Source organism: Phocoena phocoena, chromosome 21, assembly GCF_963924675.1.
Source record: "Phocoena phocoena chromosome 21, mPhoPho1.1, whole genome shotgun sequence".
Classification (NCBI taxonomy): Eukaryota; Metazoa; Chordata; class Mammalia; order Artiodactyla; family Phocoenidae; genus Phocoena; species Phocoena phocoena.
In genome coordinates, this window is record NC_089239.1 from 23,402,254 (window position 1) to 23,420,811 (window position 18,558).

General features: G+C 39.0%; 1 protein-coding gene across 2 annotated transcripts; it reads left to right on the forward strand.

The window, feature by feature from the left end:
- Positions 1 to 4,373: 4,373 nt before the first annotated feature.
- Positions 4,374 to 12,884, forward strand: CASP3 (caspase 3). 2 transcript variants are annotated; one of them, XM_065899823.1, is made up of 6 exons: positions 4,380 to 4,435; positions 6,198 to 6,322; positions 9,763 to 9,891; positions 10,313 to 10,488; positions 10,818 to 10,938; positions 12,613 to 12,884. In XM_065899823.1, the coding sequence occupies exons 1-6, from the start codon at positions 4,383 to 4,385 to the stop codon at positions 12,834 to 12,836; spliced, it is 828 nt and encodes a 275-aa protein (XP_065755895.1). In that variant the 5' UTR covers positions 4,380 to 4,382; the 3' UTR covers positions 12,837 to 12,884. The 2 variants fall into 2 exon arrangements, with proteins under 2 accessions (XP_065755896.1, XP_065755895.1); XM_065899824.1 differs by lacking the exon at positions 10,818 to 10,938 and having other exon boundaries at positions 4,374 to 4,435; positions 12,613 to 12,678.
- The last annotated feature ends 5,674 nt before the right edge of the window (positions 12,885 to 18,558 follow it).

Here is an 18,558-nt window from a genome sequence, read left to right on the forward strand (position 1 = left end):
ACAGATTTTCAATATTTTGATGAGTAATACATATCCTTCCCCTTCCCTCCTCTCCCTTATCCCTAGAGTTATTTCCTTAGGCTGCATTCTTAGAAGTGTAAGTTTCCTAGAACAGATGTCAAGCCTTTTATTGAGGAGTGTGGGAGGGACATGTTTCGGGAGGTGATACCAATTTATGTCCCTTCTATTCATGTCTGGGAATGCCTGTCTCACACAGCTTTGCTAGACGTATGCATGATGAGTTTTTGTATTACTTGGTAAAATGCACGCATAAGTACTCATGAAGGTATAGTTAAGACATTTGGGGATTTTTGTCTCAAAGTTGTCTCTTCTAAACAGAGAGAAAATGGGTGCCATCACGTGAGAAGTGCCTCATCCTCCTTGCATCCAGTTCACCAGTCTTCATACGTTGTGCCCAAATAATTTGTCTTCCTTGCGTTATTATAGTGGATGAGCCCTCACTTGTTCTTATCTGAGGCTAATACTTCCCCATATGTGAGCTAGATTCACAGACCCCCCTCATCCCTCCAAGAACTTCACTCTTTTTCTCCTCTTGCCTTATTAATTTCTCACTTTCTATGGATCATTCTCATCTGCATAAAATCATGCTTTAAAAGGCTCATCTTTAAAACCAAGCCAAACAAGAAATGTCCTCTACCCCTGGTCCCCTTTCAGCTACCATCCCCTCTCCTTGCCCCTTCACGGTAAAACTATGTTGACTCACTTTTGTTGTCTTTACTCATTTTTCTTTTCCCATTTTCTCCTCAACCCATTGCAGCAACATTGATCCTTTTAAAGTATACTTTTCAAAAAGTATGAAACTTGACAGTTGTGTGAATATAAAATATGTCAAACATTTTATTCAATTAATTGATAATAGAACCAGTCCGTTGTTAAGACCAGTTCAAAGGAGACTTTGAACAATAAACATAGATGTAAATGGTTGGGTATAATGAAATGAATTTGCTAATAGAAGCAAAACTAGTTAATACCCTATAAGGCAATAAAGTGTAATTTGGGAGGGTCATCTTTTCTACAAGTTGCAAATCCATTACATCATTACAAGACAAAACTTGTTTTCATTGCTATCAATAAGAATCATCTGCATGGCTTCCTTTTTTTGTGGCTTAACTTCCTACAAAGTTGTAAAATAGTCTAGTCAGGAGAAGGTCAGTGAAAAGAGGACACCCTATACAAATGAACTTATCTACAAATCAGAAATAGAGTCACAGGTATAGAAAACAAACTTATGGTTATGGGTTAGGGGAGGGATAAATAGGAGATTGGGATTGACATATATATACTACTATATAGAGACAACTAGTAAGGACCTACTGTATAGCACAGGGAACTCTATTCAATACTCTGTAATGGCCTATATGGGAAAAGAATCTAAAAAAGAATGGATATATGTATATGTATAACTGATTCACTTTGCTGTACACTTGAAACTAACATAATATTGTAAATCAACTATACTCCAAAAAAATTTTTTTTAAAAATAATAAAGTCTTAAAATGGAAAAAAAAGACACCCTGTAAAATCGGATAATCCCCAAGCTTTCTCTAGCCAATGCCTAGTACCACCCTGAAATAACATCCAGTAATTTCTTCACCCATTTCCAAGTCTGGGACAGTTTTTCCTGACAATCCCCACTATGCCCATTACTTCCTTGCCAAAGCTAATGGTCTCTGTCCTCATCTGAAATGACCTCTTAGCAAGATCTGAAATGATCAAACACTCTTTGGAAGGCTTCTGCATATTTTGGTACACCCCAGCTACCTGATTTCCCGTTTCACTCACTTCTTTTTAGTCTCCTGCTGGCTCCACTTCCTCCAGTAACCCTCTAATCAATCATCAGAGTGCCCCAGTATATCTCCAGCCCTGCTCTCTCCCCAAGTTGCAGACTCTTAATTACCTATATCCACTATTTAACTATAGTCCACACTTTATCATCTCTTTCCGGGACTATTCCAGAGGGCTTCTCACTGGCCTCTGTGCTTCCGCAGTGGATTCTCCACTCAGCAGACAGAGTGATTTTTTTTTTTTTTTTTTTCGGTATGCGGGCCTCTCACTGTTGCGGCTTCTCCCGTCGCGGAGCACAGGCTCCGGACGCGCAGGCTCAGCGGCCATGGCTCACGGGCCCAGCCGCTCCGCGGCATGTGGGATCCGGCAGGCGGACTCTCAACCACTGCGCCACCAGGGAAGCCCCAGAGTGATCTTTTTAAAGCATGCTGTCCCTCCTCTGCTTCAAGCACTCCAATGGTTTCTCCTTCTTGCAACAAGGATAGAATCAAAGCTCCTCTTGGCTCCTGAGGCCCTATATGATCTTGCCTTTCCCACTTCAATTCCCTTCACTCCTTCCCTTCCTTTTCCATGCACTAATCGAACTGGTTTTCTTTTCTGCACCTTGAATACACGAAACTCTTTCAGGGCCTTTGTACTTGCTGGACGTTTCCCCAGCAAGGCAGCCTCTCTAGGTGGCCTCTATGTCATTTAGCTCTTTCTGTCAATGTCACCTCAGAGATGGCTTTCCCAGCCTCCTCAGCTAAAGTAGCTCACACTACCAGTCTCTCTATTACTCTACCCTATTTTGTTTTCTTCATAGCCCCTATCAGTATCTGAAATCTTATTATCTGTAATTATTCTTCCTCTCTAGAATGAAAGTTTCTTGAAGGTAGGAATTTTGTTTTGTCTTCCACTCTGTCCTAGAGCCTAGAATGGCACCTGGCACAAAGAACGTGCTCACGAAGTATTTGCTTATTGACTGCAAGATGGTTCATCCCAGTTGTACACAGCATCCTGCCTTAGTTTTCTAGAAAAACTGCAGGAAGTAAGATGATAGAAAAGCAAAGAGCTTTTGTAGAAATGCACAGCAAAGACTGACTTTGAGAGAAGGTGAAACGCTACCCGCTTCGGTGGTTCCAAAATGGTGACACTTCCTCTCCATATTTTTTTCTCCATCTTCCCCCACGATAGGTGCACACCGTACTTAGGGACAGAGGAGGAAGGAACTGAGCTTTGGAGAAGAGAAGAGATGTCTCCTTAATTTTCAAGAGACCTTAAAAGGGGGGACTTTGGTAATGGGGAGGTGTGGGAAGATAAAAAAGTTCTGGAAATGGATGGTGGTGATGTTTATACAACACCGTGACTGTCCTTAATGTCACTGAACTGTACACTTAAAAATGGTTAAAATGATAGATTTTATGTATATTTTATCACAGTTTTAAAAATTTAAATTTAAAAAGGGGGAGGGAGCCTAGGACTTTCTGTAAATGCTTTTGTGGTTGAGTGAGTCCTGTTGACGGGGTGTGTATTCTTTTAAGATTTCTGATTTTAGCGTGGGAGTTAGGTTAAAAGTTCTATTTTGATTGGAATTTTTGAGATAGGCAGGACTTCTAGAGGCTGGAGAAAAATTTTTTGTCCTTGTTTTTCTGTATTCTTTATTTAGGGAGGCAGATTGCCATAGAAGTACCTTTGCTTTGGGGAAGCTAGAGAAGACATGGTAGAACTCCAGACAGGTAGTAAGGAACTGGCTTCTTCAGAGGCAGTAGGGAAGAGTGGGAAGAAGGGGGCCTCCATCACTAAGCTTTGCGTCTGTGGACAAAGCTACCTAATCACTAGGAGTTGGGTTTCCTGACTTTTCAGATTGTTGGGAAAATAAAAGATAAGATGCCTAGCACAGTACCTGCTGTATAATAAATGCGCCATAAGTGAGAGCTGCCTTGATTAGGACTCACTCACTGTGGGAGGTAAACAGAATTGTCTGACAGAAGAATAAAGCAGGAACTTTAGTTTTTACTTCCAGGTTTCCTAAAGCCAGTCCACCACCTTAAATGAGAAAGTGGGATTTTCATGTCTAGTTTAAGAGTAAAGATTATGTGGAGGTTTGGAACTTCCTGGTGCTGAATCTCTTGGGAATCTAAGCATCGTAGAATAGTGTTATGTGAGGTATACCGTTTTTGGTTTTTGTTTTAACTGCATTGAGTTGGAAGGCAGAGTTCTTACCAATGACCAGATCTGTTGTAATAGAAACAAGTTGCCGTGTGTATCTTGATCTGGTGGGGTATCCAAATGTGAAAATGTATCAGGCTGCACACTTCCTATCTGTGCACTATGTGTACTTCATAGCTCAATTAAAAACGAGAGAGAGAAATGGGCGACCTTATACATACCTTTACAAAGGATTGTTCTCAGGTTTGACTCACAGAAGCCTTGAACAGTAGAGGTGAAGCTGGAAGAGTGATGGTACTGCTAATATGAAAATATTCGTATAGTGTTTATTTAGAGACATAATCATTGGAATAATTAATGCAGTGATCTTATAATGACTGATTCTGATTAACATCATTTTCTTTATATTCTAGTTAATAAAAGTATCCATGGAGAACAATGAAAATTCAGTGGATTCAAAATCCATTAAAACTTCAGGGACGTGAGTATTTAAATGGAATCTCATACAAGCAGAGAAAGATGGGTGTATGTAGTACAGCAAAGTTTGAGGAAGCAGAAAGAATATGGGCTTTCAAGCCAGAGAGGCCCAGATGACTTCCTACCTCCTGTGACAGCTGCATGGCTATACACATGTTAACTTATCCTCTCTGAATCTCCTCCTTAAAATAAAACTTTCACGGAACTGTGGGGAGGTGGGAGGGTGCCTGACGTGTTGTCAGAAACCCTGCCTTAGTAGCAGAAGGATGACCCAGGAGAGGCAGAGGCACCCTCCGAATCTCTGTGCAGGATGAGAGGTTCGTGTTTGGGGGAGTTTTTTGGCCTCCTGTTTATTTGTGAGTTTTAAGGCTAAAATAAAATGCCAGTTCTCAGTCTGGGGAAGAATTGCCTGGTTATAGATGATCTTTTACCCTTTGTCTCCATCTTCCTTTTTGGAATATTCTGCTCATTAATGCTTCCAATAACCAGCAGATGGAGAAAGGGAAAAGATAGAACTCAAACACTCTTAATTCATGTCTGTTATTATCCATTTGGGATCTCTTGTGGTATATTTAATTCTAAAAGTTTATTTCTGGGGTCCAGTATTATTATTCTGAACCACCCAGGGAATTATAAACTAATTTTAGTACTAAACAATACTGTTATAGCAGAGCTATTAACAGGTTACCAATAAAGATTTTTGCAATATTTGTTTAGCAAAGGAATTTGCCTAGAAATTAACCTTTTGAAAGGCAGTCTCATTTTAGAGGTTTCTTGCCTTTTTTTAAACCCTTTTAAACTGATTTACACATTTTCCTACCTTTTCCTATCATACAGAACATAATTTACTATTTTAAAATGTAGTAATTTACTATCCTTTTCCAACAGTATTTTTAGAATTGCATATAATGTGAAATACTCCCAGGTTGAGTGTGTGGGTACATGGACGTTAGGTATCAGTTTTTTGCTGTTGTTTCCTGATTCCTGGTCCAGGTCAAGGATCAGGTTTGCAGACTGTTTCGGTCCAGTTTTATTGAAGCATAGCCACACCCATTCGTTTACATATTGTCCTGGACGACTTCCACCAGCTGGATGGAGTGGGCTGCAACAGAGTCTGTACAGGCAGCCAGCCAGCCTAAAATACTTAATATTTGGCGCTTTGAGAAAAAGTTTATTGACCCTGGTCTAGATAACAGGTTTTTGGATAAGTGACCTTTAGACAAGTATTTTCAGTTATTTACAACAGTGATTCTATGTAGCAATAAATTATTAGTTTGTTCAGTGCACAGGGTTTAAGGAACAATTTAGGAATTGTGATAAATATTGTGTTTTGAGTCATAGTTGCCTTTTGTTGGTTTCCCTATCATTTCAGGGTAATTTTTATGATTTCACTCTTACCTTGAAGGATAAAATATTTTAGAAAGTTTAAAAAAATTTAAGTATAAAATGAATTTGATGAAATTTTAATAAAATTTAGAGGAAAGCAAAATACAGAGATTAAAAGTCTGAACTCTGAAGTTCAACAGATGCTTTCAGCCTTGGGTCTGACACTGTATCTGCATAACCATCAGCCTCATAGTGGTCACTTCCTCATCTGTGAAATGGGTTTTTGTGAAATTTTAGTGAGGGAAAGCCTGTTGCACACAACCTGGCATATTATATTCAACAAATGTTAACTGTTCCTATGTGTTAGAGAAGTTGTGTCAATGTGAACAGCAGCATTGGTCACTTCTCTCTTTGTAAACTGTTGTTTGATTTCCAAACAGAAAGATCTTACATGGAAGCAAATCAATGGACTCTGGAATATCCTTGGACTATAGTTACAAAATGGATTATCCTGAAAGGGGTTTATGTATAATAATTAATAATAAGAACTTTCATGAAAGTACTGGTATGTATCATAAGATAGTTTTTAATCCTTTACAAGTATTTGTACCATTTATATTTGGTGTAGTATAAAAAACAGAATTGATGTTATTATTTAGTAAACTAATGACACAGAATAGCCATGAAGTAGAGATAGAGCAGGACCCTATGGGTCCTACAATTCAACATGAACTCTTAATCTTCTACCCATCATCGATATCTCTCCCTCTTCTATCTGTATGTTTATCTCTTCTGCCCTGACTTCTGTGTAACCCTTGCTTCTTTATCTTCCTGCTCCCTCTTTCATGTTAATGGAAGGATCTCAACAAATAGTAAGTAGAAGTATTTTTCCATTCCAGGAACTGTGCAAGGCACTCACAGAAATTGTCTTGTTTAATTCTTAGAGCACTCCTGAAAACTAACCACCATTAGATGCCGAAAGGTTAAAAATCCTTGCACAGAGTCCCACAGATGATTTAGTAGCAGAACTGGGACTCAGCGTTGGTGCTCTGAATCCACTTTCTGTGCCACTTCACCTGTGCCTTCATTCATTCTGTTGACTTTCTCTTCTTCCCCTGAAAAGAAAACAGACTCCCCAACCTTAAAGAGACCTTTCTTTTACCCTGCTGCCTCTTAAGCTTTGATCTGATTTTTGTCTCCTTCCCTAAATCTTAAAAACACGTACTTTAAACTTGCCATCTTCACTTCTTTCCATTCCTTTGATTCTGTTTTCTCTGTTTCTACCTCAGCAGCTCTGTAGAAGTTGCTGTTAGGTTCACCATAGCCTGATCACCAGATCCCGTTCTCAGTCTCTATACTATGTATGGCTTGAATCTAATAATACTTTCAGAGGTTGTTTTTAAGAGAATGTAAAAAATAAAATCCCTCACGATCCTAAAAAGCTATTTAACATCTTACTGTATTACTTGATATTTTTTCCTTGACAGTTTCTTTCAAAGCTTAATTTTATCCATAATAGTAAGCAATATTGTATTTTGCTTGTTCCATTTAATGTAATATAAGCGTTTTTTGTGTTGCTGTATAATTTTCATATCCGTTATTTTAATGATTATATAATATCCCATTCCCTAAATATAATGTTCACTTGACTTGCATAATTTACCATATGAATGAACACTTTGGCTGTTTCTTCATTTTTCATTTTTAAATTGGTGCTCTGATAATTCTTTGAATTTGCATATTAATTGTATTAGAATTAATTTTAGTTAAAGAAACTAGAATCTGCTGATTCAGTTTAGGAGGCTATCTACCAGAGTGCTGGTGAAAAGGGAAAGAAGCCAGATTACACTGGAAAGATAAGCTGGATTTGATGTTAGATTCATTATAAGGAGTGAGGAAAAAGTAGTTGAAAATGAGTGTCTAAACCTGAATGGCACCATTTATATTGCTTTCGGCTCTAAGTTGAGATACAACCTTCAACCGTTGGGTATTCTGCCTCACGTTGCTAGTTATAATGCCCTTGTCCCATAGAATTTTACATTGTTGAACTTATTGGAGTTTTTTTTCTGTCCAGTTTTATTGAGATATAATTTACACACAGCACTGATAAGTTTAAGGTGTACAGCATAATGATTCGATTTCCATAGATCATGAAATGATTATCACAATAAGTTTAGTGAACGTCCATCAACTCCAATAGATACAACATTAAAGAACTAGAAAAAAGCTTTTTTCCTTGTGATGAGAACTCTTAGGATTTCCTCTCTTAACAACTTTCATATATAACATACAACAGTGTTAATTATGTTTATCACATTGTATGTTGTATCTCTAGTACATCCCGAGTACTTACTTATCTTTAAAGGGGGAGGGGGAAAATTGTTCTACTCTCCCCCCAAAAATACTTAGGCCTGTAGTCTGGCTTTAGCCTTAGAGTGAGCCCCTTTTCTGCTTTGAAATTTGAAGATCAGGTTCTCACAGCCACCTCTGACAGCCTGGTATTTTTTGTTCAACTACTAAGTGGCTCACAAACCAGGACCAGAGTTCAGTCACCTTGTCACACAGCTGCATGGTGTCCCCAGCCTTTCCAATGTCAAAACCTTGATGAGCTTACTTTAATTTTATAAAAATAATATATGGCCATAATATACATTTCAGAAATTACAGATTAGCAAAAGAAAAATTGAAATCACACCTAATCACACTACTCAGATAATCAACAATAATTTGGAGCTAGAAACATCTAGTCTTTTTTCTATGCATATGTGTTAAGTTTACTCAGTGTGTGCCCTCCCCCTGCAGCACTTTAGGATTTTTAAATCTGAATTCACTGTTCAGTCAATCCGTACGTGTATGTGGAAGGCGCTGTAAAGGCATGAGGAAAGCCCAGGACTCCTGGGTACAGTCCGCTCACCAGCTTCAGTACTTTGTTCAAGTTCCTGGACTCCTCTGTGCTCCCACATCTGTGCAAATGAAGCCAGTCATGATAACGGTCTCATGGTGGTTAGAAGGCTTAATGGAGACCACGCAGAGCAGAATAGCTGATGAACAGTGCTAAAGTGGCTAGTGGTTTGTGGGGTTTTTCCTGAAAAGGTGTTATGAAAAGTACTAATGTATCTTAGAATTGTTGGGAACTTGAAATCAAAGAAATAGTTCCTCTGAGTTTGTGAGGTGTGTATTGATACATATGTGTGTGTGGTGGTATATGTGTGTTTGTGTATATACAATATGTATGTGTGTGTGTGTGTATATACTTATAATTTTTTCTTTAAAGTAGGATCCTATGCTTTTTTTTTTAAGTGACCATTTTCCCATGGCAAAATTTTGTCTACAAAATTTCAGTGGCAGTATAGTATCCCATTATAGAAATGACTTTTAATTTATTTAACCAAACCTCTCTTGTTAGGCATTTAAGTTTGTTTTTCACTATCTAAGCAGCTGTGAAAGACGTCTTTGTGACTGTAACACTATAACAGTTTATGTTATGAAGTGTCTTATATGCTAAGAAATGAAAGAGACTTTGTGTCACCACGATCAGAATATTGAATTTTCTTAGCATTTGCAAGGAAGAGTTTACTGTAGATTGTGTGAATCACTGAATAGTTCATTTCAAAGCAATTTATGGGTCTTTTTAAAATTTATTTTTATATATTTTTTATTTTTGGCTGCACTGGGTCTTCATCGCTGCACACGAGCTTACTCTAGTTGTGGTGCACGGGCTTCTCATTGCTGTGGCTTCTCATGTTGAGGAGCACGGGCTCTAGGCACGCGGGCTTCAGTAGTTGCAGCATGTGGGCTCAGTAGTTGCGGCTCGCGGGCTCTAGAGTGCAGGCTCAGTAGTTGTGGTGCACAGACTTAGTTGCTCCGTGACATGTGGGATCTTCCCAGACCAGGGCTCAAACCCGTATCCCCTGCATTAGCAGGCGGATTCTTAACCACTGCACCACCAGGTTAAGTCAAATTTTTTTTTTTTAATGCAACTAAAAGTAACTTTTTCTGTTCAAGGGATGGCATGTCGGTCTGGTACAGACGTAGATGCAGCAAACCTCTGGGAAACCTTCACGAACTTGAAATATGAAGTTAGGAATAAAAATGATCTTACATGTGAAGAAATTTTGGAATTAATGTACAGTGGTAAGAAATAATGAAAAGAATGATCTTCGTTGTCCAATTTATGTTACAATGTAGCTGTAATTATACACATATAAAAGTAAAGCATGAGAACTGTGGAACTAAACTACACAATCCTACTCTCTCTCTCTCTCTCTCTCTCTCTCTCTCTCTCTCTCTATATATATATATATATATATATATATATATTTTTTTTTTTTTTTTTTTTTTTACTCTATATATTTTATGTCAGTAAAACAAGTTATTCATACCAACTCACTAGAGTGGTTTGAGGTGTGTTGCTCTGCCCTAAGTTGGGTTTACATGATCTCTTAGTTCTGTTCTCAGGTTTCTTCATCTTATTCCCATACAGTGCATATGAAATGGTTGAATAAAATTGCATTGGTTTTCTGATGGTTTTTCTTGTTTGTGAACGTTTTCCCAGTTTCTAAAGAAGATCATAGCAAAAGGAGCAGTTTTATTTGCGTGCTTCTAAGCCATGGCGAGGAAGGAAAAATTTTTGGAACAAATGGACCTGTCGATCTGAAAAAATTAACAGGTTTCTTCAGAGGGGACTGTTGTATAAGCCTAACTGGCAAACCTAAACTTTTTGTTATTCAGGTAATATATAACTGAGCAACCTGGTTATTGAGGATTCATTAGGGATTAATTTACTCAATTGCGGATTATCAAAAAAATTTATTTTTTTCCCTGAAGCTACTGAACTATTGTTAGTATTTTGTTTATTTAAACTACCACTTAGGAGATAGAGGATAAATTTTAATTTTAGACTTCTAGCAAAAGGATTCTGCATAATTAACATCAATTTTTACAGAGCCTTTGCATTTCTTAGAAATAACAGTTGTACATGTACACACATATTTTTTTAAATAAATGTTTAGTTTCTTTTTTTTAACTCTTTAAATAAATGTTTATTTTCTAACCTCTAGGCTTGCCGAGGCACAGAACTGGACTGTGGTATTGAGACAGACAGTGGTGCTGAGGATGACATGGCCTGTCAGAAAATACCAGTTGAGGCGGACTTCTTGTATGCATATTCTACAGCACCTGGTAAGAAACGTACTAATACTGAATGTTATATGTAGATTTTAAACAATGAAGAGTGTGTTCCAAAGGCTGTCATGATTTTGATATTCATAAAAAGCCAACTTGGGGCTCCCCTGGTGGTGCAGTGGTTGGGAGTCCGCCTGCCAATGCAGGGGACACGGGTTCGAGCCCTGGTCCGGGAAGATCCCACATGCCGCAGAGCAGCTAGGCCCGTGCGCAACAACTGCTGAGCCTGTGCTCTAGAGCCCGTGAGCCATAACTACTGAGCCCACGTGCCACAACTATTGAAGCCTGCACGCCTAGAGCCCGTGCTCCGCGGCAGGAGAGGCCACCGCAGTGAGAAGCCTGCGCACCACGGCAAAGAGTAGCCCCCGCTCGCTGCAACTAGAGAAAGCCTGCACGTAGCAACGAAGACCCAACTCAGCCAAAATAAGTAAATAAATAAATTTTTTTTTAAAAAGCCAACTTGTCTGTATTTTAGGGTACCTTAACCACAGACAAGTCTCAAAAAGTTGTCTTTAGCAAAGTTGGGCTAGAAAATATGCATCTATAGGAAAGCATACTTACATAGTGTCATTCATGAACTTGATACCACATGGAAACTGTATTAAAACATAGGACAAGTCAGAGCTTTGCCCACTTCCTGGAATAGGGGAGAACTGTGTTTTCCAGGAATTCTTTGGAAGATAGGAAATTGAAAGGATAAGCCTGAATAGCATATCCGCAGGTAGAAATGGAATGAGGGAAAATAGAGTTAAAAATGATTTATGAATAGGTTATCAACCTCCACTTTTTTGTGGTTGTATTATACGTGTCATCATATAAATAAATATTTATTGATCATACAACTGTTTACTTATACAACTAAGGGTGTCACAAAGTTTGGAAATATAGGGCAAATGTATTTTTAAACAGTATTACCTTTTAAAATATAGTCAATGTGACTTCTTTTAACCCCCAGGCATCTTTCCAGATAAAGTACTTTCAAATTAAAAGCAATGGATCCAGGGAATTCCCCAGCAGTCCAGTGGTTAGGACTCAGTGCTTTCACTGCCACGGGCCTGGGTTCGATCCCTGGTCGGGGAACTAAGGTCTCACAAGCCGTGCGGCACAGCTGAAAAAAAGGAATGGATCCAATAGCTGATCTGGGAAAAGAACAACAAATACACTATTTCCCCTTTTTGGACTTTTGAATATACTATAATGTGTTTATTATACTCTATTCAGATGCCCTGTAGACAAAATTTAGGCCACTCAAATGTGTGTGCGTACGTAAGCAGGTTATTTCTTGGATAAGCCAATAATCTGATTGCAACACGATGCTACTTATAATGATCCTTTTCATTTCTTTGCTTTTGCATCTTCTGCACGTTACCCTTTTCTTCCCTATTGGAAGGGAAGCCCAGGAAGTAAAATTCTCAGTAACTCAGTGGTGAAGTTAGTCCACAACTCTTTTCCTTGTCGAAGCAGAGGTATACATAAAGCACCCATTTGGTTTTTGTTTTGTTTTCCCCCGGAATCAAAGGTGTCATTTATTTATTATTTGTTTGTTTATTTTTATGGCTAATAATACCTATGGATGCTTATGCTTGTTTTTACCTTCATGATTATGTCGTAATTTATTAAAGCAGCTAACATTGGCTATCCATGATACTTTGGTTACATTTTGCCTTGTAGGTTACTATTCCTGGCGAAATTCAAAGGACGGATCCTGGTTCATCCAGTCACTTTGTGCAATGCTGAAACAGTACGCTCACAAGCTTGAGCTTATGCATATTCTCACTCGGGTTAACCGAAAGGTAGCAATAGAATTCGAGTCCTTTTCCAATGATTCTACTTTTCATGCAAAGAAACAGATTCCTTGTATTGTGTCTATGCTCACAAAAGAACTGTATTTTTAATCACTGAAGAAACGGATGATTTTTTTTTTTTAATCTGTATGCCAAGTGAGGAAACGGTGTGACTGATAAACTATATTTTCCTCTCTCATTTAAATCTAATCTAATCCCCCAGGTGATACATGGAAACATGTCACTTTCATAGCAATAAAACTACTATGAAGCTACCTCAAACACAATCAGGTAGTTGAAATTGAATTTAATTAAGAATAAATAAAAATGGATAATGGTACAGTCATTATGAGAGGAAATGATTGTAAATTAACAGCTCTCATAATTAGCAAGTTTTAGTGATTATGCTATGCTACAGATTTTCAAGGAATTATGGAAGAATTTAAACATTGCTGTAATGTGTTTCAGTGATATTGACAATGCTCTTGTTTCAGAGAACATGTTCTGGTTTTTGTCAAACTATAGACATGATGATGTGGAATAATGTATCCTCGAACTTGGTGGTCCATGTGCATGGTCAAATGCTTGAAGACCTTGATCTTAGAATTAGTATTTGGAGACAAGACAATAGTATTTTTACATCACCCATCTGAGCACATGGTGTTGTGATGTCTGTCCCGAGCATGTCCTTGTTGTTTAAAAAAAAAGAAAAAATCATGTTTAGTATTGAAAAAGGAACTAAATGTTTTACTTGAGAATATGCAAGAAAACTAAGTTGACTCTCTCAGGTTAAATGCAACATTAATAGAGGGAGACAGAGTTAGGACTATAAGGTGCTGAAATGCAACTCTTCCCACCAGCTGCTGGGCCTCGCATTCCCACAGAGTATCTGAAGGGCTCTTATGCAAAACCTCAAACCTTGATCACACTGATAGCAGCATGAACTGAAGAAATTCTATAGGAACATACTAAAATACAACTTACAGAATACACAGTGAGGTGTGAGGAAGAAACAGTAAATCAATCAGCCGGGCACTTGTAATTAGAAGATGGCTTGAGCCTGAACAGGGACACAGCGCATCCTATGTCATGAAGGCAGAGCCATAGACTACGGCTTCAGGAAAAGGAATGCTGGCTAGTTTCTTCATGTACATGGAGGTGTACATGGAGGATGCTCCCAAGGCAAGAAGCTCCAAGAAAGTGAACCAAATCAAACTTCTGAAATGGAAATTTTCAAAAGATGGTGAGAGTCATAATAAAAGTTGTAGCACTTTTTTTTTTTCAATTTTTTCAATGACAGCTTTTAATTGGATATTAAATTCTTATCTGCCTTTCTGCAGATAGCACATTATATAAAATACAGCTAGCACCATTACCACTGTACTGGATACACTGAATAACAATTCACTTCTCACTTTACACCGAGGGGGAGAAGGGCTGCAGTTGTCAGCCTGTCAGAAATTAAGTATGTAAATTAATGCTTAAGTGTATGAATATGAATATGATTTACAAGACGCTCGGAGTGTTGTTGGGGGAAAATCCTGAGGTCTCTCATTCCCCTTCAACGATAACAAGTGCTTAGTGACCTTGACAGACGGCACGCAGACATGGGTGTGGCCACGTGTGCACTTGGCCACCAAGCTTTGGGAGCTGAAGTACTCCCGAAGAGCAAATCCTGGACTCCTTCTGGAATGTCCCTTTCTGCCATCCATGAATGTCAGCCCATAAAAGCAATTTCATTAGCATTTCCTCATTTTCCAAAATAAGCGGTGAGTGTGGCCCAATAATCTGGGCCCTCAACCATCCTTTGCCAAGGATGGGAAAAATCATAGCACTCTTTGTAGTAAAATTTTTGAGCATGTTAAGTTGTATTTTGTTGACATTTATAATCAAAGGAGAATGATACTGTTGTGATCATATACGGTTCTCTGAAATGAAAGGACCATGGCATGCAGGACGTTAGCAGTCATTCAGTCTTCCCTCCTTTGGTGCCCAGGGAAACTGAAGGCCAGAGAGGAGAAGCAGCACAGCCCTGAGCCGTGGACAGCAGGCTAGGAGCCTCCTAGCTCAGGAGATGTTGAGCTGTCCCTGCATTGCTGTATCCTGCTGCTTTTCAGTCTGACATTTCCTGTGAGCCTTCTTTTGCTGAAAGAAAGGAACTCACGTTTATAAATGAAAGCTTTTTGTTTTGGCTATGTCTGTAATTTTTTCGAAGTCAATGAAGTATCTTAAAGTGTGTTCCTGTGTGACAATTTTTTTTTTTTTTTTTTTTTTTTTTTTGCGGTACGCGGGCCTCTCAGTGTTGTGGCCTCTTCCGTTGTGGGGCACAGGCTCCGGACACGCAGGCTCAGCGGCCATGGCTTACAGGCCCAGCCGCTCCACGGCATGTGGGATCCTCCCGGACCAGGGCACGAACCTGCGTCCCCTGCATCGGCAGGCGGACTCTCAACCACTGTGCCACCAGGGAAACCCCTATGTGACAATTTTATTAAAAATTTGTTATTATGAATTTTTATTTCCAAATATAAATTTTAACTTAAAATTACCATCACATTCAAGTGTTTGTTGTTATTTCTGATGTGCTACTCACTGAAATTAAAATATTTTTAACCAAGTGCTTGATTTGGAAGGGCCAGAGAAGATGCAACAGGACCCTTTAATCAAATACTTTGAGATGGTGGCAAATTACCGAATAGGATAAGCAGCCTTCCTTTTCTCCCAGGTCCCTCTCAGAAGACCATTTCTAAAGTTACCATGATGCCAGGAAGGATACGAAGTTTGCAGAGATCACAGCCCCTAAATATGACCATATTTTTGTTTGTTTCCTTGCTTGGAGGAATGGGGAGTAGCAGAGTATAAAGGGTATTGCTGAAATGAATCATTTCAACCCATAAATTTTTAGTAGGGCGAATAGAGGGTGGGGGGAAGAACTGGGGGTGGGGGAGGGTTGGAAAAACACCTGTGATGTCCCCAGATGGTCAGCTCTGGGAGAGGAGCTGTGACAGGGGAAGAAGTCCCCTTTGTGTTTTATGTACTTAGAAAAGAAATATGAGAAAGTGCAAACATGAGTGGTTTACATTTCTTCCAGTATTTTATAGTGAATGTACATTACTTTTAAGTCAGAAAACTAATAAAATTCTCTAATTGGGACTAGGGGATTGCTGTTTCCAAGGAGTAGAGGGTGACATGAATAACTCCCTTAAGACTTTTAAAGCTATAGTTCTGTAGTACGTTGATAGTAGAGCCCATTCTAATCTCTGCTAAATAAAGAAGTCTTAAATATTAAAAAGAAAAATACCAAGGCCAAGAACCCAATAGAAAAGTGGACTAAGAGCCATGAACAGACAGTTCATAGAAAAACACCAAATGTCCCTTACACCTCAGATGAAAATCTTAATCATCACAAGAGAAATTCAGATTAAACTAAGGTATCATCTGTCATCTAGCAGACGGACAAAAGACCTCATTTGACAACATTCTGTTGGCTGAGCTGTGGGGAAATGAATCCCCCGTTGGTGGGACCGCACAACCACGTGTGGAGGAGAATCCGGCAATACCTATCCAATTATTTACTCTTGAAGTAGCAATCTCAGGTCTTGGAGCTCAAACTGCCCATACACCCGTACATGTACAAAAGTATATACGCAATGATTCACCTCAGCATTGTTTTAATACAGCAACCCAGCTGTAAAAACGATAGGTTAGATACACTGATACATCCACACAGTGGAACACGACTTGCTGTAAAACAGAACGAGGAGGACCCTCTTGAACTGATAAAGGTCTCCAGCATGTATGATCAGGTGGGAAAGGACGAAACACAGAATGCCATAGACAGTATGCTGTAATTTGTGTAAAAAAGGTCTAGGGGGCGGGGAGAGCATAAGAATATGCATAAAGCAACACCAGGAGGATAAAGGGCACTAATATAAATGTAAATGGTGGATGGGAACAGGGATGGAAGTGAAATTTCTTTTGTGTTGACTTTTCTATATCGTTTTGACTTTTTGGAACCGTGTCAATGTATTATTAATTACCTGGCTTCAAAAATGGAATCAAATCAAGGGGGGATGGGGATGGCACAAAACTTTTAGGAATGAGAACGTGGTTCCATACGGGGGTAGGGCTGGGAGGGATGCCATGGCTGTCCATAGCCATGTTGCAGGATTTTGTTTAGCTTGTTTATTTTCTTCTTTGCTTCAACCTCTGTAGGTATTAGCTGAGAAATCGTAACACTCTTGATATTAGAACTTGAGCCTAAAGTAATACTCAGCATCAGCTTTTTATAGCTCAAGGAGCAAACGACTATTCACATTCGTTTCTTAGTTCACTCTCTAGTTGTTCCATCCTTATCCTTTGCAATATGATTGTAATAAATTATCACATGATGAGGCAGACCAAGAAATATCCATCAAAGAATTTTTGTGCACAGAATCTCTACCGTCTGCTACGTTGATAATTGAAAGAACTGAGGAACTGACATGCTTAGGGATGTTCAGAAAAAGCAAGCATCTCCCTTTCAAGAAAATGTTTTTCCAGATTTAAAGTTGGTGCAAAAGCTATTAAGTAGCATGTTTGAGCTAAGAGGCCAATGTCTGATCTACACCTTACGCTTTGGTTTTAGGTGACTTAAATGTCAGCTCAGGGACCTAACAGCCTCATATACAGTTTCCCAAGAGGGAAGCATGTTTGGCCAATGTATTGAAAGCTAATTCACTGATTTTACTGAAATATTTCCAAAGGCTCATTTCTTCCTGGCAGGTTTAAGGAGCATTGAGGAGGCCACTGTGGGTGGAGGGGAGTCAGCTTGGGACCTTGCACTGCGAACAAATCAGATTTGTCTGGCTTGTGTGTATCAGCTCTGGTCTGATTTATCATCACACCCTTGACCCAACCCAGGCTGATACAAAATTAAATGATCTAAATATTAAAAGTCTGTCCATTAAGGACAGATTCCATTTGCCTATTTTCGTTTCAGTTAATCCCTGTTGAAGGTACCCTTGGTACCTTCTAAACAAATTTTTTTCAAAAAACCTTTAATGTGAGAAATTTAATATGAACTTTTTGGGTATATCTCTCTGATATTCAAAGCAATCAAATATCCTTTATATTTCATTTGAATTTCTCATGTAAGTACAAAATGGGACAAAATTAGAACCTGATTTACCCGCTGGGTTCTCTCATCTCCTCACATGCCCTCAAGCATAGAGCAGAATTAATAGGTTGAAATAGTTGAACCAAAACAGTGGTTTGGTTTATCCAAGGAAAACATAAAAAAGATAAGCTAGACTCAGAGCCACTATAATACATTCACATCCTTAAAGTTAACCACTAAAAGTGTTAGGGATTCTCTTTACAGTTTTCTTCTTGAAAGTCATCAAGTCACTGATGGAAGCTTATTGGGAAAGTTTATCTGTGAGCCTTAAGGGCATCTACTCTGTGTTCAAGCCCTGATGTAAAAGTCCCTTCAAACCACTGCACTGATATCAACTTGCTTAGATGGACAGGAGCATAATTTTAAATCACATCAATTCTGGGAAATTCCTAGTTGACACCTGCACTGTCTTTGAAGGTCTTAAGTTTGTGGGGCAACTCATTTTTTTCAGCATGTGAAACTTACAGGTAAACTATGACTAAGAAATGTTTTTCACTAAATACAGTCACAGTTCATTTCAGTTCAGAATTCCCCCCCCCCCCCCCCCCCCCCCCCCCGCCCTGCTTCACCTCCCACGTGCCCACTTCCTCCACTGGGTTGGTTTCGTGTAGTTTGGGTAGTACCAGCTCTGGAATCCGCTCGCTAGCTGCCTCTTCCCCAGTCTGAACTCCAGTTTCT

What these genes read in the sequence shown, in the direction of transcription:
- CASP3 (XM_065899823.1), top strand. Translation starts at nt 4,383, where the DNA reads ATGGAGAACAATGAAAATTCAGTGGATTCAAAATCCATTAAAACTTCA. An exon ending in TTTGGAATTAATGTACAGTG is followed by an intron (nt 9,892 to 10,312) that starts GTAAGAAATAAT and finishes ACGTTTTCCCAG; the next exon opens with TTTCTAAAGAAGATCATAGC. An exon ending in CTAAACTTTTTGTTATTCAG is followed by an intron (nt 10,489 to 10,817) that starts GTAATATATAAC and finishes TCTAACCTCTAG; the next exon opens with GCTTGCCGAGGCACAGAACT.